Source organism: Cyrtonyx montezumae, unplaced genomic scaffold, assembly GCF_038088225.1.
Source record: "Cyrtonyx montezumae isolate F1298 unplaced genomic scaffold, pur_monq_1.0 scaffold_12, whole genome shotgun sequence".
In the NCBI taxonomy this organism is placed as follows: domain Eukaryota; kingdom Metazoa; phylum Chordata; class Aves; order Galliformes; family Odontophoridae; genus Cyrtonyx; species Cyrtonyx montezumae.
In genome coordinates this window covers 7,806,439-7,818,554 of record NW_027071848.1, presented here as the reverse complement: position 1 = coordinate 7,818,554, position 12,116 = coordinate 7,806,439, and the positions used below count along the sequence as shown (strand labels likewise).

General features: G+C 37.6%; 1 protein-coding gene across 1 annotated transcript in view; it reads left to right on the top strand.

Moving 5' to 3' along the window:
• Positions 1-12,116, top strand: part of SLC36A4 (solute carrier family 36 member 4) — a 73,821-nt gene that overhangs the window by 26,309 nt on the left and 35,396 nt on the right. Inside the window, exons 8-9 of the mRNA XM_065729985.1 lie at positions 111-280; positions 4,504-4,673. Coding sequence (XP_065586057.1) covers positions 111-280; positions 4,504-4,673 — 340 coding nt within the window. The remainder of the gene's footprint in view (positions 1-110; positions 281-4,503; positions 4,674-12,116) is intronic.

The following is a 12,116-nucleotide window of genomic DNA, read 5'->3' as shown; positions in this document are numbered from 1 at the left end:
CAGCTTCAGGATTGTAAAAGGTTATTGTAGAGCAATCTTGTTTATTAATAATGGCTCTTAAAATTTCATAAATCAACTTTGAAATGCAATTTTTCTCACTGTGTTTCCAGGTACTCCCATTGGAAAACAGAATGAAGGACACCCTGCGCTTCCCAGTGGCGCTGAACATCGGCATGGGGATCGTTATGACCTTGTATATCTCATTAGCCACTCTTGGCTATCTGCGCTTTGGGGATGAAATCAAAGGCAGCATAACGTTAAACCTACCACAGGATCAGTGGTAAGTGTGAGTGTGACTCTGAAACCCTTGGTCTCCACACGTTGCATGCTGAGGAAGCACCAAAGACTTTCACCTGGTTAGAATTCGTAGTTCTGCCTCCACCTGTGACTGCATGCATGTGATAACTCTTAAGGTTGTTGTGCAGTTCTAGTGTTTTTCAGAAGTTTAATTGCCAGATTCCAAATATAAATACATGGTATGATAATAAAATGTGTCAGGAAGGATGGAGGGGTTTTTTGGTTGCTAGAATTGTCATTTATCTGTTATTTTTGCTTTGTTTGTGTGGTGTTACTGCTTGATGTTCCTCAATGCATATTGCTCATAATGTCTATTTAATTGTGGCCATTTGCACACATTAATAACCAGAAGTCTTCAAACACTATCCCTTTCTGTCCGTGTGATGAATCTGAAAGGGAAATTATTTCTGTTCATGATAGTACATGGTATTAATCCATTGATAAGATTAGTGAAAAGTTTGTTTTAAATGGTAGCTCTGAGTTCCTTTGCTGAAATTGAAGTTTATTTGTTCTATAAGATGAGTTCTGTTAAGAGAAGGAAGAGGAATGCAGAACAAGGCGAAGTTTCTCACTGCCTTTTTCTGCTGCTTTTCGTGAAGCTCAGGCAAACAGGATGAACTTTATTAGCTGCTGTCTAACAGGGCTATTCAAATACAAATTTTCAAATAGCTCTTGGCTACAGTGCAGATGTGATGATATTTATCCTCATGCCTTTACAGACCTAATACAAAGAAAGAGATAATAAAAGAGATGGAAACTGGTGCTCTATAAGGTGGGGAATTGACATTATAAGCTAATAGCATCAGAGCAGCTGCTCAGGGCTCAGATGCAGAGATAACAAATAGTCTGTTTTCCTCTTACCCTGTTTGGTATCCCAGAGCACCAAGCAGAACGAGGAGAAGCAGCTCAGGGGTACACCCATGGGTTATGATGCACAATGTTATCTATAGCTTTGCAGTACTTAGGGTCTACTTGAAACATTATTGCTGTGCAAGTGTGTGCAATTAACTGTGCTATCAAAACAAATTTCCAGTGAACCATATGTTGGTATTTTTTTATTTGGTCCTCACATAAAAGCCAATAAGCAGCTGGATTGAATGCAAGAAGCAGAGAAGTTTTTCTAAGAGTGGTTGTGCAGAAGAACTTGGCTTGTAGCTAAGCAATGAGATTTGGTTTATGTGTTTAATTTCAACTGGGCAATCCCTGTCTTTCCTGATAGAAACAACTGACATTCTGCCCCTTCCTGAGTTTTATTTGATGTGCATGGAAAAGAATTATCTGAAAGGTATTTATGGGCCCTACATCAGTTAAGTCCTTAAGCTCAGGTTAAAGAAAGGACTGCTCCTACGCTGGCTGGGTCAGAGCATTGAGATAAGAGATTTTTTACAGTTCTAATTTGGATTGTGTTTTGGGAGGCAAAATGTTGTTCAGCATACTAATTAATATATGGTGTTTTTTAATACTTTATTTTACTTCTTGATCATTATGAGCATCCACTTGTTTATGAACTTAAAGCATTTTATTTTAGCACATCACATTTTTTTCTCTTCATTTACATACAGTTCTTTATCTGGTTTGGAATACGTTAATAATAATTTATCAAGTCCTTGGAAAAATGTACAGGAACCGGTTCCCAATTTTTTTCCAGTAAGAGGTGCAACAAAATCCAAAACACAGACTGATGAGAGGCACTTTCCTTAACTTCTTCCAGAATCTATAGGTGTAGTAGAACTTCTTTAAAGGCCAACCGTGAGCCATCTTCAACTGATTGCACTATAGTAGCAAATTGCCACTGTATTCAATCTAGTAATGCTAAACATTATTTCTTAAATTGAACAATATGAATCCCTATAGAGCAAGAAAATTAGTGTAGTGGAGACACTTTCTTTGAGCTGCTGTGTATCTCTGTGTATTTCAAGCTCTGAGTCTTCCTGTTTGAAGCTCTTTTTGTTTTTTTAATTTATTTTTATTTTATTATTTTATATTGGTTTTTGTACAGTTTGGAGTGACTTGAAGACTGAGGATTAAAGGGTAACTCAGAGTAGCTGGAAAGTTCTTGTGTTGTTTTTGGTAACTGCCCTATGTGCATCCGAGCTTATGGAATGTATATGATGATGGTCGAATATTTGATACCCATTAGCCCCAATGAAGTGCATTTTTCTTCCTTCCACAGTTAGACACTTGTAATTACTTCTGTGTATTTGTTCAGATAATGAAAATTACTGACTTTTTGTTGTTTTTAGCACTCCTTAGTTATCATCAAAACCCAAAACTTGATGAACTGTCTTATAGATGTGAGAGGAGAAACTGCAGGCAGGATTGATAGGGTTATTAAAGCTCATCCATTACATTCCTCTGCTCAGAATCACTCCATTGTAACAGAACCATGATTTGTGTATAGCACATCCTTCAAAATGCTGAATGATGGAGAATGTACCCCCCCTGTGCAGTCATCTGGGAAAGCATTTCACTTTTCTCTTTCACTTGAAGGCCTTTCCTAATACTGAAATAAACCTCACTTGCTGCTGTTTAAGCCTACTGGTATTACCACTTTTGTTTGAACACGGCTAAGAGTTTCAGCCTTGTACAGCAGTCTCAAGTATCTGAAGTCAGAGTCTGTTGTACCTTCCCTCAGTATTACCTATTTTAGACTAAAGAGTCCTCATCTGCAAGCTTTCCCAATAGGTCGTGCTTTCTAATTACTCTCATTATTGTTTTCTCTCAAATAGTTACATTATTTTTCAGGGCAGTTTTACCAAATCAGTGCTTTCCTAGTGCTGAACGTTTGATGTGTGTTTTGAGTATCCTTCTTCACAAATATTAAAGGATACTGTGGAAAAGGTAAATATCACAGATAGGTTTTTTAATTTATCCACCTTTTCTGAAGATTTTATTTCAGTTTAAGTGTAATATATATTTTGTTATGGAATCTTGCTCTGTTTTTTTTTTCCCAACACTTTCTCCAATTTATGAAAGTTACTCTGAATTGGAAACATGACTTCTCTCATGCTTGCACATAGCTGTGTTTGGTAATATCCAAAGATGTATGATATGTGTTCTTTACCACAATTTTCATTAATAAAAGAGTGATTAATGAGAAATTCAGGACAGATTTAAGTGGAATCACAATGCAGTTTTCCTCATTTGAAACTGAACCTTGCACTGGAGTTCAGACCATCTCAGGGAAATGCAGTTACCTTGCTATATCTGTGACTGTTTGCCAGTCTGTGTCATGTTTGATTTATTAAAATAAAACAAAAAAGATTCCTGACTAGTTGTTAGGTTTAGAGTCAGGTTTGAATGCAAGCTTGTATTTTAAGGTATTTCTGAAGGTTTTAATTTAAAGAAAAAAAAAAAAGAAGTAAAACATTTTCTTTGATTGGAATAATTTTTATCATAACATATTGTAACATATTCTTCCAGTCCATTACTGGCATAAGATTGGACAATTTGGAGCTGTAGAACTTGATACTGATTTTTTGTTACAAAACCTCTGAAATCCTGTATTGGATGGTATCTTAAATACAGAACAGTTTTTTTTTTTCACGTTTTGCTGTCTTTCAGTGTTGTGACCACTATTTAGAGGTTCACAGCTCCACAATATCTGACCCAATCCTACACCAGAATCCTCACTATTTCTCTTTTCTGATGTGGCACTGTAGTGATGTTCTGTATCTTTTGCTTTTGGAGAGGAGGTTTTAGAATGCAAGCAAATTGGGTTTATGGATATTTTCCAGCCTAAGGAAGTACTTCCAATTTTGATAAACACACTGCCTACATCTTCCTTCTGTTTGGAAGAGATTGTTGTAGTTATGTATTTTTTTTTTTTACATACAATTTTAGAAAAAGCCACCATCATTAATTCAAATCACTTCTAGGGAAGAAAATGCTAGTCACTTTACCTGTGTTTTTAATTAACAACCATGGGGATTTTTTGTAAAATTTACAGTGAAGAGAAAAATATTGTATTACACAGCTTAAATTTTGGTAGAGCTTACAGCTTGTTAATACATGGAATTTTCATGGGTGAAATACATGAGATAAAGAATCTGGATGTAATTAAAGATGTGAGGAGTCTACTCGCTTAGCCATTAATGAATTCTCAGTGTTGTGTGATAGAAAATTCTTTGAGAGGAGAAAAAAAAAGCATGCTAATTTTATAAAGAATTTGCAGCTTACAAGAGTGTATGTAAATGTTTTGAACAGGTTGTATCAGTCTGTAAAAATTCTGTACTCCTTTGGGATTTTTGTGACCTATTCGATCCAGTTCTACGTCCCTGCAGAGATCCTCATTCCAGCTGCCACCTCCAGAGTGGAGCAGAAGTGGAAGTTACCCTGTGAACTTGTGGTGAGAATGTTGCTGGTCTGCTCAACCTGTAAGTATGCACAGAACTTCCAAAACAATTTTGCTGCTGCACATTGCTGAGGCCTGCTGATGTGTGTATGTTGTGTTATGTACTTTTCTGAAGCCCAGCAAATCTGAATTTCTGTTTCAGTGATTCAGTGCGTTTTGCTTTTTATGAAAAAGTGAATTTAGTGTTACATTTATATTTTAAGCGTGCTTTTCTTAGTAGAGAATTTGACAACCAAATGTCTTTTGTCAATAATAGTGCAAAGCTGGCAGCATGAAAATGATTTTCTGAAAATAATGTTGTTAAGAAGTAAATACACGTTGCCATTTCATGTCAGCATTCCTCTATGTTACCCGCAGTATATGCTGCTCACAGAGAAGTCCTCTTTCTTTTGTTTGCCTGAAAATTAAGGCAGACATGGATCGTAGATGTCTGGTCAGAGGGTTCACGTGGAGGACTGCTTATCTGAGATGCAAAACTACTCTGGAGCTCTATCCTCTCTGCCCTCAGTGTCTGCTATGCTCTCTTCTGTGGATTGTTTTATTTTGCCCCCTGCTCTTCCCATCCCTCCTGTAGTGTCTCTGCATTTTTCTCAGCTGGACGAAGTGCTGGGGACAGCAGTAGCAATCAGTCGTGATCTCTGAGAGGTGAGAATGGTCTCATGCATGTCAATATTCCTGAAGATGGTAGACTGAGGAGGAAGTGAGGGCTCCCTTTACAGCTCTCATCAAAAGTGCTCAGTAGTATTCAAATCTTTTCCCAAAAGTATTATCAAAAATTGTTTCACTAAAAATTCTAGACTCTTTAAAAATGAGTCTGCATTTAACTAAGAACAGCTATTTACTTTAAAAGTAATTAAAAACTCCAGTTAAGCAGAGCATGCTAAACATTGTTCAATAGTAGAGAGAACTGATGGAAAAGACAAATTTAGTCTTTGATTCTGTGGATGTGGTTGAAGCAGTGGTTAATGGGCTGGGAGGCAGCAAATAATCATCTACTGTGTAAGCAACTTGAACATCCAGTGAGACCATCAGTGAGACAGGCTATTAAAGCAACTGTTTAATGTGGGCGCAATTTAATTTCTGAAGTAAGCAAAGAGAAATACCATTAATCTAATAACTTGCTGCTCTGAAAACATATCTACTATATAAAAATATTGTAAAAAGAAAAAAGACATAAAATGATTTCTTGCATAAGGGAGTGCAGATCATCCTGAGGCATTGCGTAGCCTAAATCATCTCCAAGGAACTGAAGGAGGTAAAGGAAATAAATTTAACTTTAAATGCTGGAAGAGGAATCTGAGAAAGGTAAAAAGAAATGGAAGCAGATCAGAGTGGGATAGGTAGTTTGTGCTTGTTTTGAAAATGAAGCCGTTGCCTATTAGGTATAACCAGCTACAGCTGGGTGAATTGGGACAGGAGGAATCCAACAGAACCTGGAATGTAATGTGTCCCTTTCTCCCTGAAAAATATTGTTATCTGTCCTTCTTTTCTTATTATTTTCAGGCAATTGTCCATTGTGTTTTTTCAGATATCTGATTGTTTCATTACAAGACAACATGCAGCAGTCTTTCTTTTTTGAAGACATAATTAATATATAAAATGATTTAATATAAAGTGAGTGCTACATCTTTTTTTTTTAATTATGCAAAGTTGGACCTCATCTGTGTCAGTGCAACTTTTCTGTGATGCCAGTCTATAAGCTGCAAACATTACTGGGTTATCTGAAAGTATTGAATCATTGACTGTGAGGCATAGAAACATCTCAAAAGTTTAATATTTGCAAAGCTATTGTATGGTCTGCTGTGTTTATCCTAATTCTGGTTTTATTTTTTGCCAGGTGGTTTATACAAATTCTGTGCAGGGTAGTACCTATAATACTTTTTCCTTCAATAATACTGTGTGTAATCTCTCATTTTTTACACTCACCTGTGTTTGCCATTTTTCAGTGAATAGCATTTTCATTGAATTTTGGTGACAAACCAGAACTGATTTTTCTGTGCTTCAGATCAGTAAATGCAGAACACTGTTTCTAAAATGAATCAAGTGCTTTTTTATATATATGAAAAATCCAAAAACTTTGAAATTGAGTTTTAAAAGAAATATTTTGGTTTCAGTGACAAAATATGTTGTAATGTCTGGACCATTCAGAGGTCATACACTGATGAAAAGAACTCTGCCTGCTTTAAAAAATGTTTTCCTATTTAGAAATATATTAGCTGTGTTACTGATAATGCATTAAGAGATTATTTGAAAAATCACTTTCATTATTCCTACTTTTTTCTTCATTTCTTAAAAATCTGTGAGGTCATGGTTTTATTACTGCAGTGTATCATAATCTTTGCTAGGAAAAAGCATACTGTGAAGTTGTTCTCTTTGGTCTGGAAAGGTTTGTTAGAAGCAAGAATTAAAATAATTAGAGAAACAACGTGCATGCAAAATACCATATACCTTGGCTGTTGTTTTTCCCTGTTCACTTGTGCACTATTATACACCTTGTACTACAGGAGGATGGTCACAAGCTTGCTTTGTGTTTCTAGATTATATGCTCTTATCCTAAGCATGCTATAGAAAATGCAGTTCACTCCTAATGTCGTCCATCTGAGACCAAACGTCGAGCCAGGGCCAAAGGGAAGGATGTACCTGACTGCAGGTTGGCTGCAGTCTACTCCTTTTCTAGATAAATTGATAACTAAAGCTGTTTAAAAGTTATGATTTTTACCATATCAGATGGGAAGTTTGTTGCAAATAGATCGATAAACAACGATAGCTGTATCTGTCTGAAGTGTCAGATCCATTTCTCGCGGTGTTTTCAATACTTTAACAGTGTCATTCAAGGTAAGAGCAAATGCTAAGGGGTGTATTTGCTGGAATAGTTCTGGGCTGCCAAAAACATGACTCTCCTTTATTTGTGTTTTTTGAATGAGAATACAGTGAATGCAAATGATTGTGTGGTTAGAAACGCAAGTTATGTGCTTTTGAGTTTAAAGAAGAACGAGAGAATAGGTAGATCTCCACTTCATTTGATGTTGAATGTTTCTCTCAATTTCATTTGCAAGAGATCAACATCTCTTCATTCACCATGGAAATGGTTGCAAGTTGAAGGATCTCACCACACTTCATAAGTGGATACTAAGCCGTTGTTTTACAAACTTGGATGAGTACCTTGTGCACTGGCTGGGACTGAAGGGATGAAACAGACTTCAGGTCTATTTCAAAAAAGTCCAGAGCAGAGCTGCAAACTTGGTTTGGTCTTTTGTATTAGCTGCTGAAAGCAAGTGGGAGTTGGTGTTGTGGATAGGTAGGCACAAGTACGATTGAAAGCTGGGCTGAGCATCACTGCAGTAGGGTGAGAAATCGGGAACAGATACAGAGGCAGTGGGATGAGAGCCAATGCAGGATTTGGAAAGCACAGAGAAGTATGGAGGCACAGCGATGTCTGGGTTGCCCTCAGGCCATGGCTGGAAGGTTATGAGTACAGGAAACCTCCGGGCTGTGCCTAATGATCTCCAGCACTGCACTGCAGCCCTGACTGGAGCTTTGCCAGCTGCTATCCTTTGGTGAGTCAGCTCAGCTCATCCTGAATGGTTCAGGAAGACTGTCTGTATGACTTAAGAGAGATAAAAAAAATTGTGTGATCATACTCAGATTGTACAACTACATCCTTGTAGTTTCAGTAGGTGCTGTTGCTGTTGCATTTGTAATTTTATTTGAAGTGTAAATTCTTTTCATTTATTTTTCTCACAGATTTTACCTAGTGCTCCTGATATTTGAAGTTATCTCATCAGTACTTTGAAATATTTGCTGGGGTGGAATTTTTATAGTATGAAAGTTTCCCTGGTGTTTTTACGTGTTTAAATGCATCACAGAAATAGTTTGGGGGTTTGTTTGCTGTGTCTGCTTGGATTATAGTTGGGCTTTGAGGCCAAGCCTTGCCATGAGCCAGCTGAGCTGCTTACGTGATGGGGCTGCTGTTACTGCGTGTTGGGACTGAGCATGTGGTGTGAAGCCTTTTACTTTATTTCTGAAGAATCTGGAGCATCCTGGCTGAATTTTTAATAGCTTGGTAATTCTCTTAATGTCTTTACATATAACTGAAGAAGTTTCTACCTTGTGACAGACCAATTAGTCTGGGTGAACAGGACAAAAAATGCTCTACCCCAATGAATTCTGTTTAGTGAACGTGTTGAAATAAAATGTAGTTATATCATGAAAGTATTTTACTCCTTTGTGCTTCCTGACACTAAGGTCATGGTAGTTCTGTGAGGGGGAAAGTTTGGCGAGGCTTTTGCTGAGCCTGACTAGTCCTTTCTCTCTATTAGTAACTTCAAAATATGCTGAGTGCTCTGCGATTGAGACAAGATCTGGAGATCATCTGCTTCAGCTGCCAAGCATGACTCAGTACTGATTCTCAGTACCATCAGGCATGCTCACTTTTCTTGATATGTCTCAGTGGAAATTGTGATAAATGAATTTTAGGATAGGGCAAGAATGTAAGATTTTTAATGAATGTAAATTTATTATCTACTGTCTAGCCAAGTCTTAATCTTTTGCTTCCTGCCAGTAGGGTATTAAAGATGAAACTGCTTGCTGGAGGTGTTGGAAGAATAACAAAGAAATGAATTACTGAGAAAGGAATAAAATAGAGAAGAACAATCTAAGCAGTACTTAGCTTTTAAAGACTAAGTTACTTTTGATTTATTAGTTACAAGATAGTAATGAAGTAATTGTTTTCTGAATTGATCAAAGCTGCTGAAGAGCATCAGCAAATCGAGAGTGGGGAAACCTGGAGCTGAGAGGTAATATTATCTGTCATCCATACAAGAAATATTTTTAGGGCTGTATTCTCAAAGCCGTGGTGCTCCTGTTAAAATGAAAATGAAGAATTAACACATTTGAATATGGATGTTGAGTTATTAGTAGAATTGTCAGCTGTTTTGATTGCTAGATTGAAATGAAACAAATTTGAATGGCTGATCCAGCTGAGCGTGAACTGAGCTATTAGTGAGCTGCTTTCCATTAAAAAAAAATAGCCTGAACTTGCTGTGTAATTTTACCAAGAGAATTCTTTATTCAGTTCAGTTTATCAGTTGTGCTTGTCTAAATATTTCCCAATTTTAACTCTACTCGTTGCCGAACAATTAGACAGAAGAGAACATGGTATTTGCCACATCTGTTACGCTGTTTAATGCGTTGTGCCAAAAAAAATACTTAGAGTAGGTGCAGCATAGGTAAAATGGAGAGATTTAAGATCAGTGTATGCACACGAAGTTCAAATATTTTTAGTTAACTTATGCTACAGAAGCAGTATCTAGTGCAGGTTGAAGATTCATAGTGCTATTCACAAGGCAAAACTAAGTGGCTGTCTGTGCTCTGGAAGTTTTGTGTGGCTAACAGCTGAGACAAAGTGGATCTAATTTCACATAGAATCATAGGGTGGTTTGGGCTGGCAGGGATCTCAAAGGCCACTCAGTTCCAACCCCCTGCCATGGGCTGGTTGGCTCCATCCAGCCTGGCTTTGGGCACCTGCAGGGCTGGAGGTGGGCAGCTGTGCCAGTGCCTCACATCTGCTCTCTGAGCCTCTGCACTTGAAATGGTCATCCTGAGTAGACTCCTTACAAGGGAGGTCACAATTCATCTGTTTTACATACTTGCATACTTTTACATACTGGAAGGGTTGGATTGGGCCAAACAAATGCTTCTTTCTTTCTTTGAGCTGTAGAAGGAATATAGGTGAAAAATATGTCTTATGCTGGTGAATCTTTCTCAGGAAGACAGAGAAGCAAGGCTGAATATTATGCTCAGTTGTAGGCAGTTCAATCCTGACTTCCATACCCAGGAACAGTTTTAAAACTAATCAAGCCTACTTTTGTTTTTTGTTCCATTTTGTATTTTCCATCTACATGTTCACAAATATAATGAAGCAGGAATGTGAGAAATCTTTATCCTAAAAAGAAATATTTATTTGCTTTAGTTCTTCAGCAGGACCTGCTGATCAAAGTTGTAATAATTTCATTTCTTCTTATCTCTCTATTATTTTGGCCCTTATATTTATGCATGGTATGACTCATAAGGGAATTTAATTTATGGGGTGCATTCTTCAATGTCATACACGAGCCACTGATTATCTGTCATGCTAACTGAGTGGAGTGGCAATTTCTGCATATGCTCCCTGCACATTTTATATCCAGGAGTTCATAGACTTGAAATTTTGTTAAGATCCAAAAGTCTCCTGGGATGAAGTAAAAGAAAATACAAGTGGTAAAGCAGCACTCTTCTTTCCAAGCACCCAATTCAGGAGGAAATTGATAATGTTAAAATCTCCCCACTGTCTTCACAAAAGCTTTCACTGTTGATACATAACAACACAGAGTTGTAAAGAGGTATTGTGTTAACTGGAGTACCAAAAGTAATAGGGTGCCAGGTTGTGCTTAACCTGCTGGTCTGAGTGAAGTATTACTGAATCTGCAGTTTTTTCCTTGCTGAGATCCTGCAGCAAAGATGTGCTGATAAATACACATCAGTGTACAGTTACAGTGAGGCTGAGAGCTGTATCCCAAGTGATACCCCATTCAGTTTTTAATCCTTCTGTTTTCACTGCAATGTTCAAGGATTCATCTGTTTGATGTTTATTCCTCTTGCTGTGCAACAGAAAAATCTGAACAATCCCTAATGTTGGAGTATAAAGCTGCAGACTTTGGGAGACAGTTGAACATAGTAGATTGTAATGAATAATTTTGAATCAGCGCTTTAGCATTATTTTTTTAAATTGTTTATTGGCTTTAAAGCAATATGTAAATAGCACATTGCAAATTTGAGGGGCTGTGGACCTGCTTGCTCACAGGAGTGAACTTCTAAATCAGTAGGACAATTGATGAGGCTGCTGGTTGACACCTTATTCCTTTAACTGCTACTGCAGTGCATGTTAATACCTATACTCAGTATATCCATCTGCAGTGTTGTTGCTGTTCCTGCGCAACTGTTCATAGGATAACACTGTGTAATGTCTCAGTGAACTGATTTGGCCTAAGTATCCTCAGTGTTTTTGCATTTTCTTTTTTCTTTTTCTTTCTTCTTCTGTTTTGTTTTGTTTTATTTTCTTCCTAACCTGGAATTTTCCTAGGCTTGATGTATCCTGGGGTCCGTTAAAAATAGCGTGGCCAGCATGTCGGGGGAGGTGATCCTCCTCATCTACTCTGCCTTGGTGAGGCCTCACCTGGAATATTGTGTCCAGTTCTGGGCTCCCTGTATAAAAATCAACTGGAGGGCTGCAAAGATGATAAAGAGCATGGAACGCCTCTCTTACAAGGAAAGGCTGAGAGACCTGGATCTGTTCAGCTTTGAAAAAAGAAGACTCAGAGTGGATCTGATCCACGTCTATAAGTATCTAAGGAGCGGGAGGCAAAGAGATGAGGCTGGAGTCTTCTCAGAAGTGTGTGGAAGTAGGATGAGGGGAAATGGCCACAAA